At 45.4% G+C, this 23,661-nt stretch overlaps 1 protein-coding gene across 50 annotated transcripts in view; it reads left to right on the top strand.

Moving 5' to 3' along the window:
- The window catches only part of SORBS1 (sorbin and SH3 domain containing 1), a 263,699-nt gene that overhangs the window by 162,893 nt on the left and 77,145 nt on the right, over nucleotides 1–23,661 (top strand). For 27 of the 50 annotated variants that reach the window (XM_073352785.1, XM_073352771.1, XM_073352772.1 and 24 more), the window contains 9 exons: nucleotides 2,531–2,586; nucleotides 4,114–4,182; nucleotides 6,033–6,128; nucleotides 8,775–8,894; nucleotides 10,867–10,902; nucleotides 10,999–11,147; nucleotides 15,151–15,948; nucleotides 16,503–16,874; nucleotides 19,744–19,891. In XM_073352785.1, coding sequence (XP_073208886.1) covers nucleotides 2,577–2,586; nucleotides 4,114–4,182; nucleotides 6,033–6,128; nucleotides 8,775–8,894; nucleotides 10,867–10,902; nucleotides 10,999–11,147; nucleotides 15,151–15,948; nucleotides 16,503–16,874; nucleotides 19,744–19,891 — 1,798 coding nt within the window. In that variant the 5' untranslated portion in view covers nucleotides 2,531–2,576. Of the gene's footprint in view, nucleotides 1–713; nucleotides 993–2,530; nucleotides 2,587–4,113; nucleotides 4,183–6,032; nucleotides 6,129–8,774; nucleotides 8,895–10,866; nucleotides 10,903–10,998; nucleotides 11,148–15,150; nucleotides 15,949–16,502; nucleotides 16,875–19,743; nucleotides 19,892–23,661 lie in introns of all 50 variants that reach the window. The other 23 variants (XM_073352805.1, XM_073352806.1, XM_073352807.1 and 20 more) reach the window with 9 other exon arrangements.

The following is a 23,661-nucleotide window of genomic DNA, read 5'->3' as shown; positions in this document are numbered from 1 at the left end:
TCTTTATAATTCTGCCTTCTTTTTAAATGCAAATGCTGTATTCCTCTGGGATGATACTCCCTCAGCAAATGTGCCCCAGATGTGCGCCAGACGTCTCCCAATATATCGATAGCAGAACTGTAGTTCTGCTGCATGGCGGATGGGCAGCTACAGAGTAGGTGTAGGGAGAGAGAATAGCCCAGTGCAGAACTAAGGACAGGCTGGGGAAAAGGGCTCTGGTGTGGGGTTTGGATCTTTGAACACTTGGATCAGTAGCTGCAGTGGTTATGGCCAGGAGTAGCAGTGGCTTCCTAAAAGGGAAGGGGCACCAGCACCTGAACTGTTGCCCTGCCCCCCCCATGCCACCCTTCCCCTCAAGCCCCTGCCCCTTCTCCCTGAGCCCCTCCCCTGAGGCCCTGCCTTCACACTGCCTCTTCCCCTGAGGCTCTGCTCCCACACCACCTCTTCCCCCCCCACAAGACCCTGCCCCCTGCTTGCTCCTTACCACCCCACCCACCACCCATTGCTTGCCCTTACCACTGGTAAAAATTGTGAGTGCATAGACCTCCCACTTTTAAAAGTGGGGGGGGGGCGGGGTCATGGCCCCCTGGTTCCCCATGTTCTGGCACCCCTGGTCATGGTCCCTATCTCTGCCTACAGCCTGGCTCAGTAGCTAGAGCAAGCCTGTTTGCAGGTTGCTGGGGAACTCTGTATCTCCTCCTCTATCCCAACAGTGTTCTTGCAGCTGCCTACACAAAGACCTTTACTCAGGCTTACATGGGTGCAGCTTACATCCCCAGAGCACAGAAGGGGTAATTGATATGTTGCTGAAGCTGGGCCAGAACAGGTGACCAAGAATCCTTCCACTCGCAAAAGGCCTGTTAATAGAAATGTAATGAGAAGAAATACTGCAAGACAATGGAGTTGAAGAATACATCAGAATGTTCATTTAGCCAGAAACAATGACTCAGTAAAGGAAAAGAGAAATCCATCACTGAAGACACCTTTCACTGGCAAGTCAATGCATGTTTTGTATTGGGAACATGGAGCAAGTTAGCATTTTCTGTGGTCTATGAACTTCAAATGGGTCTAGAGAAGCTGGGAATGACAGACAAAAGTGAATGTGTATTTGACAACACAGTAGGGAAACTAACATCTTTCCTTGTTTCTGAAGATGTTACTACATAGAAGAAAGACCTCCCAACCTATTTCTCTATGATCAGTCATGTTGGTATCTAAGCACTAATATGTGCTGGGGATCAGGGATTTTCTCTCTAGTGAGATTAGATATAGGCAAAAATTTTCATCTAAAACCTTTTTTGGCTAAAAAGTGCAGCTTCCATAATGCCAAAATGTTTCACAAATTCATGTTGTGGGAAAGAAGCCACAAACAAATATGCTGAAAAAGTTAAGACATTTATTTTGAAATTTCCTTCAAATTTATTTTAAACAATTAAAAAAAAAACAAAATTCTCTAAATCAAAGCAAAACATTTCATTTAACCCAAACCTTTTAATTTTTGAATTTGCTGAAAAATTTGAAAAATTTCGTTTTTGGATAGACCTGAAACTATTTTTTTTAATTGTTCCAAATTGCCAGTGACCTGAAAAAGCCATTATTTGCACAGCTCTAGATGAGACACCGTGTAAAGATGCTGCATATCTCACAGGCTATCAGAGTCCAGACAGCTTTCTAACTTGTTAATGCAGATGACCTTGCATATAATCCAGATCTTGTGACTTAAAGTTTAGGGATAGTCTAAAGTAGTGATACTCAGGCTGTGGCTCACGAGCCACAAGTGGCTCTTAAATGTGTCTTCTGCAACTCTTTGCAGTACATTATACTAAAACACTGTGTGATTTAAATATTAGCCAGTCTAAGTTATTAACCAATCAAGATGATTTTCCTATGTTATTAACCAATTGTAGTTGATAAAATAACATTACTTGGTCAGTCATTTTGCAGTGAGAATAATTATACTAAATATGAATATATAGTGCTGTAGTAAATGAAACAATGAATTTACACTACTGTGGCTCTTCTGGGTAATGTTGATTGCTAATTTGGCTCCTGAAACACTGAGATCTGAGTATCACTGGTCTAAAGGCTCCTTCAATAGTATCCACATTAGGCGGAAATCCTGTTTATTTCTGTCTTCTCTCCATTCTGCAAATTATCAACAAATGCTGCTTCTCTTTGATCTAAACTCAGTTGGGTTCTGCCTTTGCTTAGGCTGGGAAATTAGTGGCTGCTGCTCTTGAAGGAAATGGAACTGTTGGCCTGGCTTCAGAGAGAGCGAAGGGTGCTCAGTGCTACTCTAGGTCATGCCTGCTGTTGTCCAAGGAGGCAAAGATAGGTGTATATGACAGCTGGTTTTCCAGACAACGCTCAGGAGAAGATTGTGGCCTATCTCTGGAACAGGGTTTCACAAGCCTGTGGGGAGAGGAGGTTGGGGAGCCAGCACACAATCTGCAAGAAGGGTGCTGTAAGCTTCCATCAGTGTAAACACACAAACAGCATCATGGTATGATTCTCTCTTTCATTTAAACAGAGAAAACCAGAACCTGGAAGTGCAGAAGACAAATTCCTCTGGCACAATGAGCTCTGGTAAGTCACTGCTCCTCGCATGCCTGCCTTTAACTACAGAAATCCTCCTGTCCAGTTCTAATGCTGTGACTGTTTTGTGTCTTTATCTGTTCTCTCTGAATCGACCATTCCTGTGTGGGATTCCACTGTCGAAGACCACAAGAAGTTTTCATAATAAAAAACAAACCCTGGTTTCAGGTTGTCATTCCCCTCTGCAGCCTGTATCAGCATCAAGATGACAAGAAAAGGAAGGACCGATCCTGAGCTGGGGTCAGTCAGCTTGCCCCCTTTGACTCTGTGGGAGCTAGGCTGCCTGACCCCAGCTGAGCTTTGAAACTCTCCCCTTTCCATGAGCTTGGGCCCATGTATTGTATTGACCTGAGACCTGGCACAATCCGGCTCTTCCCCTTTGAACTTCATTCATCTCTCAAACTCGGGAGATTCGAACCAGAAAAAGGATCCCACAAAATTCGGTGACCCCAAACTACTGAGTTTCATTTAGTTTTAGCAGTTGGTCTGTTTAGGACAGTGATGCCCAAATTTTTCCTGTCGCACCACTCCCCATACTGGAATCTGTCCACGCCCCCACCGTCCCCTTTATAGCACAGCTGGCGCAGCCCTGGAGCTTGGGCTGAAGGTGGAGCTGGGGGCAGAACGGGATGAGGAGGAGTTGGGGCTAGAAGCAGAGCTTGGCTGGAGGTGGAGAGGGAATATGGGCAGAGCTGGGCTGGGGGCAGAGCAGGACTGGGTGGCTCTCTCCCCGCCGCCGTGGGGGCTGGCCCAGGCCCCACTGTGCACCCTCCCAACAGTCCTCTACAACCCCCTAAGGGGATGCGCCCCACAGTTAGGGGACCATTGGTTTAGGGTCCCCATTGCCGCTAGCCTAGGACAGCCTTGAGTGTCACTTTAGAAGATACTTCTGAAATAGTACCGGGCACCTGGGCAGACCCTTGATCTCCTGTGGGTTTGTATGAGGGTAACTGATTAGCAAATAGTGATTGGGTGGGTATTTAATTTTTTTTATGGTGGTGTCTAGAGGCCTCTGTCTGGGCTGGAACTCGGTTGTGTTAGGTGCTGTACAAACACACAAACAGTCCCTGCCCCCAGGAGCTCCGTCTCAATGGGCAAGGATGAGAGTGGAAGTGAATTTCTGTCCCTAGATCTGGTGATCAGCTCACACTGGGCATGTGGGTAAGCATGGTATCAACACACTCCACTTGCAGCAGGCTGGCAGACGCCCACCTCATAATACCTGTGTACCTGTGAGTGATTTTTGACCCATGTCATCCTTTTGTTGTCAACGATTAAATTATATCACAGATTTCACGGTTAAGTTTATTGCTGCCACTTGTTAAGCTTAATAAACTACATGTATATCCACAGTGTTTTACTATTCCCTGTCCTGTTCCTTTCTCGCATGTCTCCTGTATTTCTGCTGTAGACAGTGGAAATGCTTTTTTTGAAATCCTGAATATTGTCAGGCCCTGCAATGCGGTCAGTGTGAGCTCACTTATCTTAGGGTGCTCCGGCTTTCCCTTTGTCTTTCAGAACAAGAAGTTGATGTTGTGAAAACCGTGGTCAATGGGCTGATGTCAAGCAGCGATGGACAAGAGCAAGGTGAGTCAAATACATTCAAAAGAATCTCTGCAGCTCCCCCTGCATGTCAGTTGGAGTGGCGCATCTATTTCCCCGCAGTTGAATCATTACAGTGTCTTACTGTGCCCGGCTGCAACTACAGCATGAGGGGACCGACCCAGTATTAAATTAACATTCATGTTTTAAGGAAAACTATCTTTGTCAGCAAGGGCCTGATCCCAGACTCACTGAAGAACATGAGCCTTTCCAATAGGCTTTGGAACCTGGCCTTGCATGATTAGATTTTTTTTTTATTAGTGTATTTGTGGTGGGAAGATTTTTACCCTAGGCTTCTGCTCTGGTATTCATGTCCTTTCCTCTCCTTTGATGGCTTTTTATGACAGGCAGTGTATTTATTATAAGTGAATGAATGAGCTGGTTCAGAGTGAAACAGAACAAGAGCTTAGCAGAGTCTATATTTTGCTTTTACAAAACCTTGTTAGTGCGGTTATTCCCCAAACCAAAGGCAGTTTTGGAACAGGGTTGCAGTGTGTCCAAACCTCCCCTTGAAGTCCATTGAGGGGGTGGATAATAGTCTCTGATTTAAGCTCACTTCTAATACAAATTAGCTCAGAACCGTGCCCCAAACTGGAAGTCAACCTTTCTTGAGGTTTGAAAGAATTCAGCCAAGTTCTTCCCCACATCATTCCTCTCGGTACCTTTCCATTCTGGGGCAGCCTCTGCATTTTCAGGTTTTATCCAGAACCACAGCCAAAGTGCCACAAGACCACCACAAGAAGAAGCTGTTCTTCTGAGTCTAACATTACAGACCAAAAGCAGTTTTGGATAAAGCTCAGGGAGGCTTCCAACCTTTTGAAATCAATGAGTGTTCTGTATGCAGAGGCCTTACAAGGTCAGATCCTAGAGGTAAAATCCTGGCTACGCTGAAGTCAATAGCAAAACTCCCATTGACTTCACCAGCACCATGATTTCCTCTCAGATGTTTTATCCCAGCTGAACCTCTTGAGTTTCACCCATCACTAACTTTGCCTGTGCCCCATGAGGATACAGTTCAGTACTGCTCATTCAAGGCCACATTAGGAAGAGTAGGGGAGGACGAACCAGATGCTTTGGAGAAGTGAGCAACCTTTAGAAATTTTCAACAAGTGCTAGAATTTTGCACAGTGCTGCATAACAGAGAAAAATACCTCTAAGACAATGTTCAGTGTTTGTTGGTAAAATCCAGTGTTTCTGATAAAATTAGTGTGCAGAAAAAAGAAGTTTAAACAGAATCCATCTGATTTGCTGCTTGGCTGAATGGATCTCTCAAGACTGGATACCTTGATGGTACCCTCTGATTCTGGATCCTTTTCGAGACTCCTGGTCACAATTCTCTACTCCCTGCTATTGATGTCATAAAATATACACATCAAAAACATAGGATTTGTGCACAATGACCAGTCAATGTTATTCTCAGAATCTTAATCTGTTTGTTTCCTCACTCAGCATAATTTTAACTCTGCAATTTTAAGATTGTTTATCTTTGCATGTAATATATGTAGCATCTTGGCTAAAGGTTTATACTAAACTTTAGTTCTGTCATTTGAAAACGAACGTTTGAGATTCTCTTCCCTCACAGTATATTGGCAGCCAGGACTCAGTCAGTTCACTAAGCAGTACTGTACCCTGCACAACAGATACACATCCTGAATTAGGATGAATGAGGGGCTATTTTTAATGATTGCATCACTGCTCTCTGGACTGCTTTTGTATATGAAATTTCCTGCTATTGTCATTCCTGGTTTCCCAAGTACTTTAGAAAGCTTTGTGGCATGTTTCCTTAATTGTGTTCTTCCCTTCTGGATGCACCAACTACACTTTTGTGTTTGCAGCCATTGACGTCCCTTTATGTGCACGCTCTATTTCTGCCGTTAAAATAATCCCCGTGAAGAAAGTGAAAAGTTCTCCTGACCTAATGCTACCTACAGGTATCTTTTTTTCAAAACGCATTAGTAGGCCATCATCCACTCTTTCTGCCTCACCCCCTTGTTAAGATAGTTTTCAGCTTCATCCTTTTTTCACTGTTTTCCAGTGCTATAGATTTCATCAACAGCTAATAGAGTTAAACCATGATGACACAATTCATAGTTCTCAATAATCCAGTTTCTCTGCAGGCATAATTAAGCATATTTGAATTTGGGATCTATGTAAACTCTTCTGCTAATGCTTGGTATGAACATTACTGTTGTAACCTCATTTTAAACCAAACTCCTGAAGAGTCTAAAATATTTCCTGTATGTCTTAGGTCCATACAGAAGTAAACAGACATCAGAGATTTTATTTTGCAGGTTCAATCTTCGTTCGGCATCTCTATTGCTTTTTCTCTCACTCACACACACACATCCTTCCTCTCTTGCCATGATAAAGTGAAAGCTTCCCCATTAACCCTTTTAGCACTTTGCTGAGTTTGGACAGTGAAACCAGACTAACCAACTCTCCCTGTCATTTCTAGTCATTTTCACTTGCTGGTTCTGACACACTAGCACAATGCTCAGTGTTTGTATTTCCAGTAGAAAGAAAAGGAGTACTAGTGGTACCTTAGAGACTAACCAATTTATTTGAGCATATGCTCAAATATATTGGTTCGTCTCTAAGGTGCCACTAGTACTCCTTTTCTTTTTGCGAATACAGACTAACACGGCTGCTACTCTGAAACCTGTCATTATTTCCAGTAGAGCTGCTTAAAAAATGGGTGGGAAATTCTGAGATCTCAAAATCTGATTTTGTGCCATATCAGGGTATAAAGTCAAGTACTGCATTTTTATTTTTGCAAAGTGAAATATTCCAAAAATATTTTGTTGCAGTTGCATCGGTGTGATATTAAGTGACCTATAATATAAAAGTCAAAATCTTTGGACTTTTGTATTATAACTTACAGTACATAATATAAAAGTCAAAACAATAAAGCTGAAATGAAATGTTTTGGTTGCATCAAAACACCATTTTCTGATAGAAAATTGTTCCATTGGAAAATTTTCTACTAGCTGCAGTTTCCAGCACTGCAAGGGAAGACTCTTTAAATTGAAAACAAGAGCTAATTTTTAAAAAGTGACACAGCCTCAACTTAGACTGTTTGCTCTTAGGGGCCTTTTTCTTCTGTGTTGGTACAGCGTGTAGCATGGTGGTGTCTTGGCCCACAACCGGTGCTCCTGGGTGCTATGGTAATACAAATAATTAATAATAAATAACAATCTGCAAAAATATGCATCTTTGGATCCTGATTTGGAAGTTTCAAAGCCCAAAGTTTAGGGTTGCTCAGATTTGGGGGTTTTGGCTGAGTTTTGGCTAGTTTTCATGACCCATTTGACAGTATAATTCATAAAACCACATTCACATTCTGGTAGATCTAGTAAAAACTGTTATAGAATCAAAACACTGGGGACTAAGTTGGAGATTTTTAATAACCTAACTCCCAGATTAGGCGTCTAATTGCCACTTGTGCGTTTTGTAAATCGACCCCTACCCCTAGATGATAATGGGTAAGGTCAGGCCTGGCACTACCATTGAGTCAAACACAAGGAAAGATGTTCAGTGATTGAATCAGTGTTGGGCTGGGCATGCATTTTTCAATTTGCATATAATAACAAAAGATACTGGAATGGCTGTTGGAAAAGCACATGAACTCTGGTACCGGGCCAGTGAGCGTCCAAGGTATTGACCTGAGTGTGAAGAACTGTCAGACTCTAGTCCCTGCTACACACTGGAACCATATTTGTAACTGGATTCGAGGACAATACAATGAGGTTGTAACTGAGTTTTAGCTAGGTCACCTGTATCTGCAGTATAGACACCACTGGCTTGGGGAAGGATGGGTCTAGAAGGAGCACCTGGGCACAAACTGCAAGCACATGAGTAGACCATGGACTTCAGTGGGATGATTCAAATGTGGACGGTTAAGCACATGCCTAAGATCTTTGCCTCCAAAGGGCTGGTGTGATCTGAGTGATGGGGAAGGAAGGTGACCTTAGTGGTTGTATTTTGAACTACTTCTTTCTGATCCTATAAGGTGATCTCGTGGGTATGGCACAGTAAGAGGGCAGGGTGTGGGAGGTATGCGCTGCACTGCCTGGGCTTTATCCCTTATTCTGGATAACTATACATCTTCATTCTCCATCAATCCAGCATGGATCTCACTGCTGAGGCCTTGTCTACACACACAAGTTATGTTACTTCGTACCGGCATATTTAAAGTGGTACAACAACCCCAGTGTGGGTGAAATTATTGTGATATAAAATTTATACTGATACAAAATCTGAGTGTAGACCAGGCCTAGTAAAGCAAACAAACCTGTGAAATTTATTCCAAAGAGCCAGCAGGTCTTGCCACTTTCCTAGCTGAGTTACACTGACTCAGAACTTTATTTGTGTGTTCATCAGTTATCTTACTTATTTTTTAAATATATAACTGCTGTTATTACTTAATGTTTTAAAATCAAAGCTAATGTTCATCTGCATAAAAATTAGAACTCAGGACAGCCATGTTAGAATTACTCCAGAGCCACCAGCATACTGCCATAGAACTATGATGGCTTCCAGTAGCTCCAAAACATCTCCTTTGTGTGTGTTTTCTTTAGACAAGGATCCCACTAAAGTCTGCACTGGAAAAGGGACCGTGACCCTACGGGCATCTCCAGCCTCTGAGGAAAGGCCAAGTATCAGTCCCCCATGTTCTCAGGATGTCCAGCAGTCAGAAAGTAAGTCTAGTATGTAAAAGGTTAAACATAAGCAGGGCCGTCCTTACCCATATGCAAAACACGCAGCAGCGTAGGGCACCAGGAAATTTGGGGCACCAAATTTCCCGGTGCCCTGCACAGCTGCGCACAGCTCCAGCCCCTGCTCCGACTCTTCCCCAGGCCCCCACCCCTGCTCCACCCCAGCCCTGCCTCTTCCCACCCCTGCTCCGCCCCTTCCCTGCCCAGCCCCGCCCCTGCTCCACCCCAGCCCCACTACCCTGAGCTCTGTAGCTGGGCTGGGCCTGCACTCACCAGCAGTGGGAGTGCAGCAACCCATCCTCAGCCGCGCTGCCAGTGAGTGCTGGGGGGTGGTTCCCCCTGCCCCCCAAGCCAGCCACCCCCATGAGGAGGCCTGGGGCCAGCCTCCCTGCTTCCCCCCCCAGCAGAGGCCTGCCCCCCCCCAACACACACATGCACGGGGTGGGGAGGGGGTTGCGTAGGGCCCCAGAATTGCTAGGGATGGCCCTGAACATAAGATACAACAATTGTAACTGACCCCACATGGCGCTTGAGTCCAGGCTTTCAGTGCTAAAAGCATGAGCCCCTCCCACTGGCGCTAAAGACCTGAGCAAAAGCAGACTCCTAAATCTCTTACATGGGGCAAGCTGCTCGAGGAAGACAAAGCCCCAGAACCTCTGAGTGTGAGTTTCACAACCACTTATACACCACTTGGAGAAAAAGCATATTTGTTGCTTTGTGTTGCTGGCAGGAGTGCGCAAAAAATCATCCTGTTTTCCCAGGTAGGCCTTTGTGTTCCTTCTTTTATCCTGGGCCACTGCGGGGGATGGGAAGTGTCCTGGTGCAGTCGCTGCAGCAATGGCATTCATTTTTTTGCTGTAGTCAAGGCCCCTGGGATGGCGTCCCAAGTTGACAGTGTCGCCATAGACTTCTGCTGTCTTTAAATAGCAGATGTGTAATTACTTAATTACAGGAGACAAGTAAAGCATCACTAACCCTGCCTGCACCTTGGATTTTGCATATAGAATGAACTCCCAAAGGGAAGATGCTATTAAAAGTTAGGGTTATTCAGCTTCTCCCCTGAAAGTGAAACACATGTAATTACAGGACCTGTTGTTAGGAAAGGGTGATTCTATTCTTTCCAGCCCTAATGCCCTGCTTTCTACCTCCCCCTTCTCCTCCCCTCCTGATCCAACCATGACCTCTCCTTCTTTCATTCTCTCCATTCTCTGCTTTCTCACCCCCGCCCCCTTTGCCTACCCTTCCTGCTGGTGGCTTCATAAATTTCCAGCAGCGTGAATGGCAATGAGCCCATTACTATGGAAATGAGCTCATTAATACTTCTTTAGCTGACTCCCTCAATCACTTTATGAAATGCATGTTGGAGCTGGAAGAGCTCTTTGCACAGTACGTGAGCGGCCAAAACGGCTAATGTGGAAAGAGGGGGAGGAACTCAGTGGGCGAAGGGAAGATAGCCTCGGTGCCACTAGCCACAGGGACTGGGCTGTAAAATGGGATCATGTGTTGTACCCCCACCCGTTCTCGCAAAATAGACATCTTATTTGTCAATGGGTCTCTGCACCAGGTATTCTCATGCGGCAGTATTAGAAAGGATAGCTATGGTTATCCAGCCGACATCATGGCTTAACACTGAGACCCTGCATTTTTAGCTGTGTGTGGGGCATTTGGACTCCAAACTGCAGCACGAGAGCAGATAGCTCAGCTGAATGTCAATGACCAATTGTTTCTTCATTGCTCTGAATGAATCGCCTTGTGTTTACAAAGGTCAGAAACTGTGAGGGCATCATGTTTAGGACCAGTTTCTATGGCAATTTGGCATCCCTGTCAGAAAGCATTGTGTGTGTGTGTATTGAAGTAGCCTGAATGTTGAGTTCAGTGGGTACATGTTTGCTGTAAATGTAACAGTTTATTTTTTCCCCTTATTTTTCCATTCTTCCTTCCCTCCTCTCTGCAGCACACATAGCTCTGGAGACAGGAAAACCAGAAACAGGTACACATGCTTGTTGCTTTGTTTTGTTGTTTCCCCAATGTATTTCTTGTTGCCCAGCAAAAAGCAACAGGTCCCCTCTCCTTGTTCCCCATCTAGCTAGAGTGAATTCCCTCAGACCTGAAGTTCTCCTTCCCCTTTTAGATGATTGGAGGTTATCCTCTAATGGAGATATCCAGCCATCTTCTCTGGCTGCCAAGGGCTATAGAAGTGTGCGTCCCAACCTCTCCTCAGAGGGCAAACCACAGGTAAGCATCTTTCCAGAAGATCTGAGGCTTTTCTTGAGGGGTCAAGCACAGGATTCAGAGTCAGGAGACCTGTGTTCAATTCGCAGGCTTGGGTAAGTCTCTGTGCCTTCATTTTTCCTATGTGCAAAATGTAGAGAATGCGTCTTTCCCAGGAGTGCTGTGAATTCTTTAATTCATTAATATGTGTTAAAGCATGCTGAGCTCCTTGGTGGCTATAGCAGGGCAAAGTACCATTCAGCATTGTTTGTGTGGGAAGGCTCAGCCAAGAGGTAGTGATCAATTATTGTATGTCTTTTCTGTATGCACTCTGACCTTCCAACTGCAGGTGGCTGAATGGAGAATTAAACTTCCTAAACCCACAGAGTGGCCTTAAAAAATGTCTGGAGAAGGCCTTGTCACTTTAACACTAGAAATGATATAATCTTTTGTCAGCCCATATTGGAAAGAAAAGGAGTACTTGTGGCACCTTAGAGACTAACCAATTTATTTGAGCATAAGCTTTTGTGAGCTACAGCTCACTTCATCGGATGCATACTGTGGAAACTGCAGAAGACATTATATACACAGAGACCATGAAACAGAGGGTGAGAAAACCTGGATTTGTGCTGGAAATGGCCCAACTTGATTATCATACACATTGTAAGGAGAGTGATCACTTTAGATAAGCTATTACCAGCAGGAGAGTGGGGTGGGAGGAGGTATTGTTTCATGGTCTCTGTGTATATAATGTCTTCTGCAGTTTCCACAGTATGCATCCGATGAAGTGAGCTGTAGCTCACAAAAGCTTATGCTCAAATAAATTGGTTAGTCTCTAAGGTGCCACAAGTACTCCTTTTCTTTTTGGGAATACAGACTAACACGGCTGTTACTCTGAAACCTGTCATATTGGAAAGGTTATTTTCCTCCCAAATCTAATCTGAAGTGTTGGGATTGGTCTGCCAAGCAAAGAGAAATGCTAACCTATGGATGGGTTACCAGTGTGCATGGATGCAATTTTCAGGTTGAATTCAATGGGATGGGAAAACCTGAGCAACCCTTCTTTATAAACTGCCTTCTTGAAGAATGGCATCTATTACTGCTCTGTTAGATGTGAAATGGAGGCCCATTAAAATCTTATCCCTAGTACAGGGCAATTGCTTTAATCGTGGCAAGCTCTTGGCAAAGCCACGGATCAGACACTGCGCCTGAAATGTTAAGTGAAAGATGAAGAGGGCACCAGTCAGCCGAGGACATAAGAAGTAATGAAGCACTAAAAGAGTGAGCTGCTTCCTGCATGAGACATGTAGCTGTTTCGCAGTTAGTTATTGGGCATATAAGTGAACAGAGATAGCTCAGTTTTAGTTTCACAGAGTGCTGTTTTTAGAAGAGTCCTGAGGGCACTTAAACTAATGTCAAATAAAACAGGGCTAAATTCTGCTCTCAGCCACATGGATGTAAATGTGGAGTACCATGGTCACTGTTAACAAGCAACTTGCCACTCTGTAGCATCTGGAATGCGGCAGTATTTTTCCAGTCGCCCAGCTGTATCTGCGGTATCCCGGTGTGATAACCAGGGTGGCTGCTGGCTGGCTCTCCATGGCAACTCCTGATTTATTCAGTGAGCTGTAAACCAAGGATAAAAAAGGGCCTATCCAAAGCTCAGGGAGCCCCTGCCAGAAATTACAAAAACAATAAAATTAAACCACCCCCAGAAGACCGCATTCCCCTCCCTGACCATCTCCACAGCAGCCAGCGTAAATACATGCGCCTTACATCATGCCCAGACAGTCAGCAGACTCGAGCTATTTTGGACCAGTGGGGAAGCCCATGCTAGAGCCAAGGGCCACTCACTGCGAGTGCTGTACTGCCTTCCTCCCCACCCCAGCTCAAGTGCCTCTGTTTAGCATAACATTGATAGGATGGCTACTGCAACTCTGAAATCTGTGGGGTTACTCTGGATTTTATACCAGTACAAGCGAGAATAGGAGCTGCCCCAAAGCTGCCTAGGGTGATGAATTTTAAAAGAGAACATTGATCAAGGCAATAAAGTTCTGAGCTGTTAAAGCCTTCAAAGAAGACTAGAGGCAATCCCTATCCTGTAGGCTGGCATTCTAGTCGTTTTCCTTCTAACGGATGGTGATTTACAGTTACCTGCAGCTGTAAATAAATACAGTGAAACGTCCATGTAGTAAAGCCACTTCTTTTGCTACAGAATAATTTGGCTCTAAGCAAAGATTTGCTCTAACTGGAATTGCAATCTCCACGCTGCTCTAGAGTTGCAATCTGTATGTTGCGACGCACTGAAACAATGAAGGAGTTTCTTTTTGCTTCTCTAGGAAAATGATTTCGCTATCAGAAGGCTTCACTCTAAAGACAAGTTTCTGGGAACCCAATTCCACTGTAGATCTAAATTGTTCTGTTTTTCTGAGGGTGCTTTGTGAATGAGGGATCTTTTTAGAAGGGAAGTGGGGTGTCAGCCTTTGGCAAAAGTAAATGAGACTTTTTTTATTTGACCTCTCTGTATAGTGGAACAACCACAGTATAGTAGGTCACTGCGGTATGGTTTCGCATTAGCAGAGGCACCAAATCAGATTTCAGCAATTTGCTTAGTGTGCTGTAGAGAAGGGCCTGAGCTGTAGAATTCATATTTCCTGCTGGATCCGAATGTGCCCGAAGCTGAGGAGTGCTTGAGCCAGGGGTCATGGAACACAGAGTCTGGTTCTGATGGTCAGATCTGCATTTCAAAGTTCCTGGGGAATGTTAGGAGCTTGGGTACCCAGGCTGATCCCTGCGGTACCCAGAGTAAGGTTAGCCCTGAAAGCAAAGTGAGATGCTCTTCATAGGTTTGAACTTGAAAGCTGGAAAACATTTTCATACCCCAACGAGCAGCATTGAGAGCGAGCAAGTTGAGTGCCGGGCTTGACGATTCCATGTTAGCTTGTTAACTTGTGGTTAGCTTGTGGCTAAACAACAAAGTAAAAGAAGCAGTGAGAGGCAAAAGGGCATTGTTTAAAAAGTGGATAAATGCAAAATAATGCACATTGGAAAACATAATTGCAACTATACATATAAAATGATAGGGTCTAAATTCGCTATTGCCACTCAAGAAAGTTTTGGAGTCATTGTGGATAGTTCTCTGAAAACATCCATTCAGTGTGCAGCGGCAGTCAAAAAAATAAACAGAATGTTGGGAATCGTTAAGAAAGGGATAGATAATAAGACAGAAAATATCATATTGCCTCTATATAAATCCATGATATGCCCATATCTTGAATACTGCATGCAGATGTCGTCACCCATCTCAAAAAAGATATATTGGAATTGGCAAATGTTCAGAAAAGGGCAACAAAAATGATTAGGGGTATGGAATGGCTGCCATATGAGGAGAGATTAATAAGACTGGGACTTTTCAGCTTGGAAAAGAGACGATTAAGGGGGGATATGATGGAGGTATATAAAATCATGACTGGTGTGGAGAAAGTAAATAAGGAAGTGTTATTTAGTCCTTCTCATAACACAAGAACTAGGGGTCACCAAATGAAATTAAGAGAAAGTAGATTTAAAACAAACAAAAGAAGTATTTTTTCACACAACGCGCAGTCAACCTGTGGAACTCCTTGCCAGAGGATGGTGTGAAGGCCAAGACTATAACAGGGTTCAAAAAAGAACTAGATAAGTTCATGGAGGATAGGTCCATCAATGGCTATTAGCCAGGATGGATAGGGATGGTGTCCCTAGCCTCAGTTTGCCAGAAACTGGGAATGAACAACAGGGGATGGTTCACTTGATGATTACCTGTTCTATTCATTCCTTCTGGGGCACCTGGCATTGGCCACTGTCGAAAGACAGGATACTGGGCTAGATGGACCTTTGGTCTGACCCAGGATGGCCTTCTTATGTTGTTCTCATTGAATTCAATCCTGTTAACCCAAGTCTAATGACCGACTTCATTCTTTCAATTTTTTTTCTTTTTCCCTTCATTTGGTGCTGATTCCTCCTCCTTCCCTTGAATCTGATTGGACAGGCCCTTTCCCCTCCCCGTCCTCCTCTTCCAAAAGAGGAGAGCTTTGCATGGCACCCTCGCACTGACATGAAAGTAACCAACCTGCTGCCAGTGCCCATAATGGACTGTGTGTACCTGAATGCACCCAAGCCTTATACACAGCATGTGTCACCAAGTTGCAGCAGGCAGTGTTATTCCTCATCACCTGCACCCTTTGCAACAGTCCCCAGTGAGAAGCCATGCTTTTCCGCAGGGCATCCCCAATCAGCCAATTTGATTCCCAAGGACGTGGTGCATGCTGGGCAGTCACTTTCGGGAAGTAGCTCCTTGTTATCAGACTCTTCATCCAAACATCAAAACCCTGCCAGGGCAGATCCTAGTAGTGAAGCTGGAATGAATTCCACGTATGGGACTAAAGCAGATAAAAAGGTCAGCAGTCTATATGTGGCTTGTTTATCTAACAGCACTTGCTCAGCTGCATCTGAAAATTCCACCAGCATTGCACATGACCAAACAGAGAGCCCCCGTTTGGGAACTGAGGTCACTCAAGCACCAGCCACCAACATTGTTTCCTCTGTAACAGATGCTGGAAAATCTCTTCCTCCCCCTCCTCCTGTCCCTCCCAGGCCATACTTTAACATTGTCCTCAGTAAAGACGCAGTTAGCTATGGTAGAAGCCATTCCTCCAGGACTCAGTCTCCACCTCCTCAGGCTGTGAGGGACAAAGTACTAGAGCCCCAGAGTACGGCTGGCAGTGGGGACAGGATGAGAAAGGAACCTTACCTTACGCAGCAGCAGCAGCAGCAGCATCTGTACAAGGTGAAGGGACGCAGCATGGTACATGTTTTCTTCATAACTTTGTTTTCTTTCAGTCGTGCGAACGGTTCTCTAATTCGTACAGTGTCCCCTCTGTATTCACCTCTTCTTAATTTCTGCACGCAGGTCACTCTTGTGTAGTTTGATTCTTGTCATCTGCTATTCGATAACCTCTCACTTTCCCTCCAAAGTCTGAAGAGTATGTTTGTGTGATGTGTGCGTGTTTGCAGGCTCAAATCAATTGGTGAGGGGGTCAGCAATGGGAAATATTCCTGTTTAGGTAGGTGTACCTGTAGCAAGTGCTGCAATGCAGATGAACTGCTTGTGGTTCAATCGAGAATTAAAGGACAGGGGGAAAAAACTGGCATGCCTTATCCAGTGTGTTCACGGAGCCTTTGGCCGGTAAACAGAACATCTCTAAGGGCATAGCTCGCTCTGAGGAAGGAATGTCCAGTGGCTTGGATGCATGCCAGCCTGTCACTACCCTTGCAGTGCTGGGATGTGCACCCACGAAAGATGGATTGCCCCTTTGCGTAACCCCACCTTATTTCCCACAGGATGTCATTTCTACCACCACAGCTCAGCCTGAGATTATAGTAGTCCCACTCCTCCAGGTTAACACAGACAGAGAGCAAGAAGGCAGCTCCAGCACTCCGCCACCGCCTTTGGTACCTTTGGGGCAAGGTGCCACGTTCCCTGAGACCGTTCCTACTGGCTCACCTCTGACTTTTCCGACACTAGACGATTTCATTCCCCCTCACCTCCAGAGGGGTCCCCACCATCACTATCTGCCCTCCTCACCTGGCATCTCGCCCCCAATTTGCCAGAAACTGCCATCATTCTCACCGCCACCTCCACTGGTGCCTCCCGTCCCAGAGGCTTTGCACAGAGTCTTGGAGCCTGAAATCACTGGAGTCCTCTCACGTACAGTAAGCTTGTTGAGTACCCTCCTCACAGCTTTCCTGAATTTGTTTCTAGGTTAAAATAACTTTCTCGTTGGCATACTAAGCTTTGAAAGAGGAGCACTGACTAGCACCTTGCCAGCAGCATGACCCCTGAAACCTTGTTTACGTCCTGTAATGGTGCATGTATGTCATCTACCTTATCTGGCTTGGGAACTTTGCAATTGTTTGGTTTTTCCCCAATATTTTACAGTCTCTCTCCCCCACCTCTGTCTCTGCTGGATAATCTACACCTTTGGCTTTAACCATCTTAGGGGAATGTACTATGTATGATACTTGCACTTCTCATCTGAAAGAATAACACCTGCTGCTTGAGCTTTGGCTAGCTGATGGTCTCTCGACAACAGTAATATCAGAAGCAGCAAAAGCAATGCAGTTAAAGACGGCACACTCTGTCCTGCATGGTGATAAAGGGCCACGTTCTATGTGTGTATTCCCACTGAAGGCAATGTGAGGTTAATGCCAAAACAGAATGACCCACAAGCTGTAACTTCACTTGCTAATCTGAGACCCTTGCAAGTTTCTAAGCACCATGTGTCCCCTTGTTTGAAATATCCTTGCTCCTGCTGAAGTCTTTACATTCTTTAGAATTCTCACATTTTGACAGGACATCACCCTGGTTTTTCTGTGTTTATTTTCTCTTTTTAAACCCACTTCCTTTTTTACAAGGGGGCAAATGTAACCACAAGAATAGCTGTAAAGGTTTGGATGCTCATCTGAACCTCTTTGTAACAGAAAGTTTACCACCAGTAGCCCTATTACAGGATTTCCAGTAACTCCTGAGTGAGAAATCCAGCAAGAATAACTTCTCTGATGATGATTTTTTGGCTGGGCCTGGAAGAAGTAGCAGAGAGGCATGTGAAAATGGAAAGAAACAAGAGTGGCATTTTCAGAAGTGCTCAGCATTGGCCTAACTCTGCTTCTATAGTCAGTTGGATTTTTACAATTGGGGAGAACTTTAACAAGCACCAAAGTGACTTAGGAACCTAATCCCATTTAAAGTCAATGGGATTTAGCTTTCCAAATCACAAGGGTGCTTCAGAAACTGTGACCCTCTTCTACTCTAATGGGAGCAAAGTGTCGCCAACTTTGTGTGATTTTGAGGACGCCACCCTCAGTTTCCCAAACATTTTCTTTTAAATGACAAATTTAGGTTTGGTTTATATTTTTGGCTGTGGAGATGCTCCACTGTGATTGAAGTAGCTCACTACACTGTGGTCTTCTGGCTCTGCCCACCAAGCCCTCCCTTCCCACACACCCCATCTGCCTTCTGTGCATTGTATCAAGGAGGCTCCCCAGCATGCAGCAGATGCATGCTCTCTATATAGAGCATTCAGATCTGCCTCCCCACTCCTGTGCTCAGCAGGACTGCCTTGCTTCCACCGCTGAGGGTACCTCCATAGATGGGGGCTAGATCTGCCCCTCAGAGAGCTTTGGAAACTCCTGGTTTTGAGGCTGCTGAACAGTCACCTCTTCTTATGTTCTCATAAAATGACTCAGACCTAATTAGACACTTGATGGTGTAAGAGTGTCAAGAGAGCTGAATAGTTCAGCCCTGCTGCCTCTCTGATTCAGTGAGGCTGATTGTAGCTGGTGGTTCTGCTAATAACATACCCTAACCAGAAATGGTCTATGGCACCAGGCCTCACTTTGGAGCGTGTTACTTCCTGATCCTACAGACACTTCCTGCTGACACTTCCAACCACTGAGCTCAGTGGGACTGCTCACAGCCAGAAGTGCTGCGCTCAGTTGTGCATGCAGGATCAGGCCCCGCAGAACAGTAACAAAGCCGGCAGCAATGGAGCAAGACTCTCTGGTCCCCTTTTTAAAAGAATGACTAGCCCTGTGGGCCAGCTACGTTTCACAGACCAATGGCTTGCAGCATTTCACTCTGACCACAGAGTCAGAGCAGCACAGAAATCCAGAACTCCACACTCTTGCTTTTTGGATGCCCATTTTCCGTTAATTTCTGTGAGAATTGAGGGTCCAAATCCTTCTGACACCTTTGAAAAAGCTCTGCCTTAATGACAAAATCAGCACATAAAAATACATGTTTCGTTTTTGGCCTACGGCCCCATCTCCCTAGCCTCCCCAGCAATGAGTGCTTCTGTGAACCTGATCTGAAAGGGTCATGTCTGAGCTAGCCTTTAACATCTCCATGCAGACCCAGTCTTTGCTCCAGCAGCACAGATGGTGCATCTGTGATGCTAGGATTGATTTAAAATAAATAATAGAGCAACTTGCCTTAGGCAATCCTCATTGCTCCCTGAAGCTGTGTTGTGTATCTTCCACGCTAGTGCCCTATTGGTTACTCTCCACCTGTTTTTTTTTCATAGTTCTGGGTGCCCAGTCGTCACACTGTCTAATGTCTCCTAAGTGATGGTGCTAAACTTATTTTTCTGATCTTCCTTGCAAAGTCAGCTGCAGTAATCGGGTTTCACTCAGAATCGCATGAGTTTTGCATGTCTGACTACTTGCTGGGAAAGGAATTCTCTTTAAAGAAAGAGTGGGTGAGTGGGTGGGTCTCTCTCTCCCACAACCAGATTAGCTCATTCCTGCTGCCAAGTGTATGCTGTATATAGCATGATGGTTGAAGTCAAGGACACTTCTTCTGGTGTGGAGGGAGAAACCTAGTACAAAAAAACTATAGTTATTCCTTATTCTACTAACTGCAGTTAACAGGGAATGGAATGCCTGCAGGGTCAGGGTAACAACCTGTGCTTATGCCTTCTACTAAAATGTGCTACGATACCTTTCTTATTCCATATTAAAATAACTTTTTCCAGAAACACCAGCGGGCTAGTGATGCTCACATGCATCTTCTTCTCTTTTCCAGGACCCATGTCCTGTGCTAAATGAAGTCTCCCCGCCTCGCACTGGCACCAAATACCAATCCTCCTTAACGTCGATCAGCAAGCCTTCCTCCACCTATCCCTCAACCACAATTGTCAACCCTACTATCGTCCTCTTGCAGCACAACAGAGGTAAGGAGACATGCAGGTGTATCTCCACTTGTGGCTCAGGTTCATTCAAGTGGAGCAAGCTATTGAAACTCATTGTAATGAGCTGGCAAGCATGTGTGTGTACAGCTGTCTTCAATCAGAACTGTTGGAGTAGATGTCTTGGGCTCTATACTGTAAGTGGTGACAGAGCCTGGACTTTTGAAGTAGAAGTGTCCGAGTGTTCTCCCTGCTGCAGTCACTGTGAAGGTGTGAGTGGCTGAGGCATGCTGTGCATTGATAGCTGAGACATGCTACATGGCCACAGATGTGGTACAACATATAATTAGTGAGAGACCCAAACAAAAGCCTTGGACCCGAGAGTTTTGGGGAAGTTTGGTATTGATCTTTGCAATTGATCCCAATCTCTGTAATGGGACAAATCGAAACCCCAAATCACATCATTCTACAGCCACCCTTGCTCAAAACCATCTATAATTACAATTCAAACCCTTTCCCTCCTTTATAATAGCTCCCTCTGCAGGGTAGGTTCCATATCCTATGAGAGAAACGTTGCTCCTACTCCACTTTCCGTGTAGGTAATGTTATCCCAGCCCCAGTCGGGATCTGTATTGCGTAGGGGAGTTAGGTATTGATTTCCAGTGAGATTTGGGCACCTAACTCACTTACACTGCTTTGAAAACCCCAGCCTAGGATGTTACCATTTTCCTTTTATCAAGGAAATCAAATATCACCCATTAGAAGCAAGGTCCATTTCTCTCCTGCTTTTTATCATCCTTATGGAAAGTGCTCCCAGATGTGTTCCTCCGCAGTCCTGAAATGCTGTATTTGATTCTTTTCTAAAGCTGACTTCAGTCTTTGACCCCAGAGCTACTGATCGAAGTTTATCTGCTAGGTAATATAGCACAATGAAATAAACCCATCACTAGCTATTGGAGTGATACTCCCTGCTCCAGCTGGAGTCCCTGTTAGTAGCCATTAACAGGAGCCTTCTCCCTTTATGGAAAGCATTACCCTTAACTTAGCCTCTGTGGGATGTGACATGATTACCTTGACTGTACAGACTGGAAGGCTATGAAGCCCAGCTCAGCTCTTGGATGGAGTTAAATGCTGTGCATGGCACATTGGTGTTTCCTCTGGGCAGAGGAAGATGCAGGCCCTCTTTCCTTCTGCCAGTGCTCTGAGAGCAGCCTGGCTCCATGCGAGCTTTGGATAGCTGTAGGTGCAGCTTGATTAAAGGCCTTTCAGCTGTTCCGTCTTGGTGTGCTCAAGCTTGTTGTGTCACACACAGTTCTCCCCTTGACAGAGAAGAGCCAAACCCTTTGGTTGATTTTAAATCTGTACTGAGCCTTTTCTCACTCAGGACAATTCAGGTGTCTTTGTCACACAAGGAAATGCCTCTTCCATTCTTCCCTGAAGCCACCATCATCTACTCAGCGGTTCTCTGGGCAGCCTGCAAGCTCCTCAGACTTTGCTGAGGGTCCCACACCGTGACCAAGCATGGAAGCACCAATGATTTAGTATGTGTCTGGGTCTCTGGTCTATCTCCAGTAGTGCAGAGAGCTAAACAACACATTCCTCTTCTTCCTCCTGAGTTCTCTACCTCAGCTCAATACACAGGCCTCCTCTCTGCTTAATAGTGAGGAGAGCTAGTAGGGAGGAAACCTCCTCTTCACCTAGGAGCTCCCTTTTCTCCAGTTAAAGTCCATTCACCCCATGTACATTCCTCATTTCTCCCCACCCCCCAGAGATGGAAACATTTCTCAAACACAACCTCCTTAAACCATCTATGGGGTGTTATGCCAGAAGATCTTCCTGATTATCAAAGGTGTAGCAAGGAGGCATGGCCTCCCTCTGAGACTGACAGGGAGGGACTGCAACCCACCCCCTGGTGGGAAGAGTCAGGAAGGCCAGGCCCAGCCTGCTGAAAACCAAGGGGCTGAACAGGAACAGGAAGTAGAAAAGGCAGGCCTGGCAGCTCATTTAGGAGATAGATGCATCACGTGTGCTACTGTAACCTAAAGAGGATTCTGATTGTACTGCGGACTTGTCATAGCCGCCAGCTGATCGAGACACCAAGGAGCTGGCCACCTACCCCGGGGAGACAGGACAGACACAGAACGGAGGTACCAAACAAAGGGGACGTAGGAAGTAGCCCAGGAAAACTAAAGTACAGTCTGATTGTTTCTTAGCCCGATTCTAGGCCCGCATGTTTCGTGTCTTCCTACCCCCTGCCACCCCACTCCTGAGGTGGCAGCCTCCCCACTCAAGGCCAAGGGGCCCATGTTTGTCGGCCATCCACCAGAGCCAGGATACCTGACTGTTTGGTGCCCCGCCCTGCCTGAGCACCTGGGTTCATAGGCTCCTTTGCTGCTCTGCCTTGACCACAGATCAGAGCCCTCTACTCTGTTTGGTGCCCTGCCCTGCCTAAGGGCCTAGGCTCCTAGACTCTGTAGTGCTCTGCCCTGCCTGAGGGCCAGAGCCCCCCTTTTCTGTTTAGTGTTCCACCCTGCTGGAGGGCTTGAATCCCGGAGGCTGATTACTGCTCGGCCCTGCTTAGGGGATCCAAGCTTCACAAACTGCTAATTTCCCCCTTTGATTGCCGTTCTAAGGGCGTGACAGCAAGGAGACGTGGCCTCCCTCTGTGACTGACAGGAAGGGACAGCTCCACACACCTACAAAAGGAAAGGTCATCTCCTCAATAGAGGACCTCCCTATTTGATGGCTGGCTCTAAGATCCCCGTTACCCAACTCTACCTCCTTGATTATAACACATGGATGAATCTACCCTTCTGCTCTTGATGCCCTATTCAGAAGAGGGAACTTTGCAGCAGATGGGTTCCCATTCCCTTCTTGAGGGCAGGCACATTGTTGTCTTAAGCACTTCTCTTTTCCATTTGCGTTTCCCGGTTATTTCTGGGTATTGGTGACATTCACAACAACACACCTGGGCAGCTTTCCATTGGGGTGGGTGGGAATGTGTTGGGCTAGGAGGCAGGGCTTGCAGAGTTTTCTCATGATTGCCAGAGGACACCAGTGATCCCTGCAGAGGGAGCTGAATTTGAGTGAGCGAAACAAGGAATTCTTCTATGGTGAGTAGCCCCACCTTGCATGTCATGCCTGGAGAAGTCTGATTATCTGAGCAAGCAGTGTGTCCAGCGGATTACTGCATCCTGCAGATTTGCTTGGAGGGTGAACCATGCTCCCAAAGCAATCATTTCCCTGACAGGCATTGCAGGAAGTGGCTTATTGCTAATAGGTAATGGTCATACTATGCCCTTCTCATATTGCCATGACTAAGATATTGACATTCCATTGGAGAGTGCCATTCGTCTCCAAGTTCTAAAGCAATTTCATAATCAGAAATAAGTGAGAAATATTTTTTTGAACTTCTGAAATTCTTGTATTCGCCACATCAACTTTCAAAATTATCAGTGTTTGATATTGTTAGTAAGATGATACAATTTGAAATGTCCTGTATACTTCATATAAACTGTGCTCCTTGTTAGGGAGAAAGTGTTCTCTTGTCGTTAGAGCAGGGGCTTGGGAGCCAGGACTCTCTGGTTTCTATTGCCTTTTCTGTCCCAGACTCGTTATGGGACTTTGTTTGACAGCCTCCACTGACTTTGAATGTCTCAGTTGTTGGGTGGCCAACATGAGATATCTCGAGTGTCTCAGGTTGAGAACCTAGGAAAGGAGGCTCCTAAAAAAGAGTGGTCCTTGTGAAATTCTTGGCCTTTACCAGCCTGTACCTCAGTTTATCCATATGTAAATTAAGAATAATCATTCAGTCC

Source organism: Lepidochelys kempii, chromosome 7 (genome assembly GCF_965140265.1).
Source record: "Lepidochelys kempii isolate rLepKem1 chromosome 7, rLepKem1.hap2, whole genome shotgun sequence".
Lineage (NCBI taxonomy): Eukaryota > Metazoa > Chordata > Testudines > Cheloniidae > Lepidochelys > Lepidochelys kempii.
This window is presented reverse-complemented; position numbering and strand designations above follow the sequence as displayed.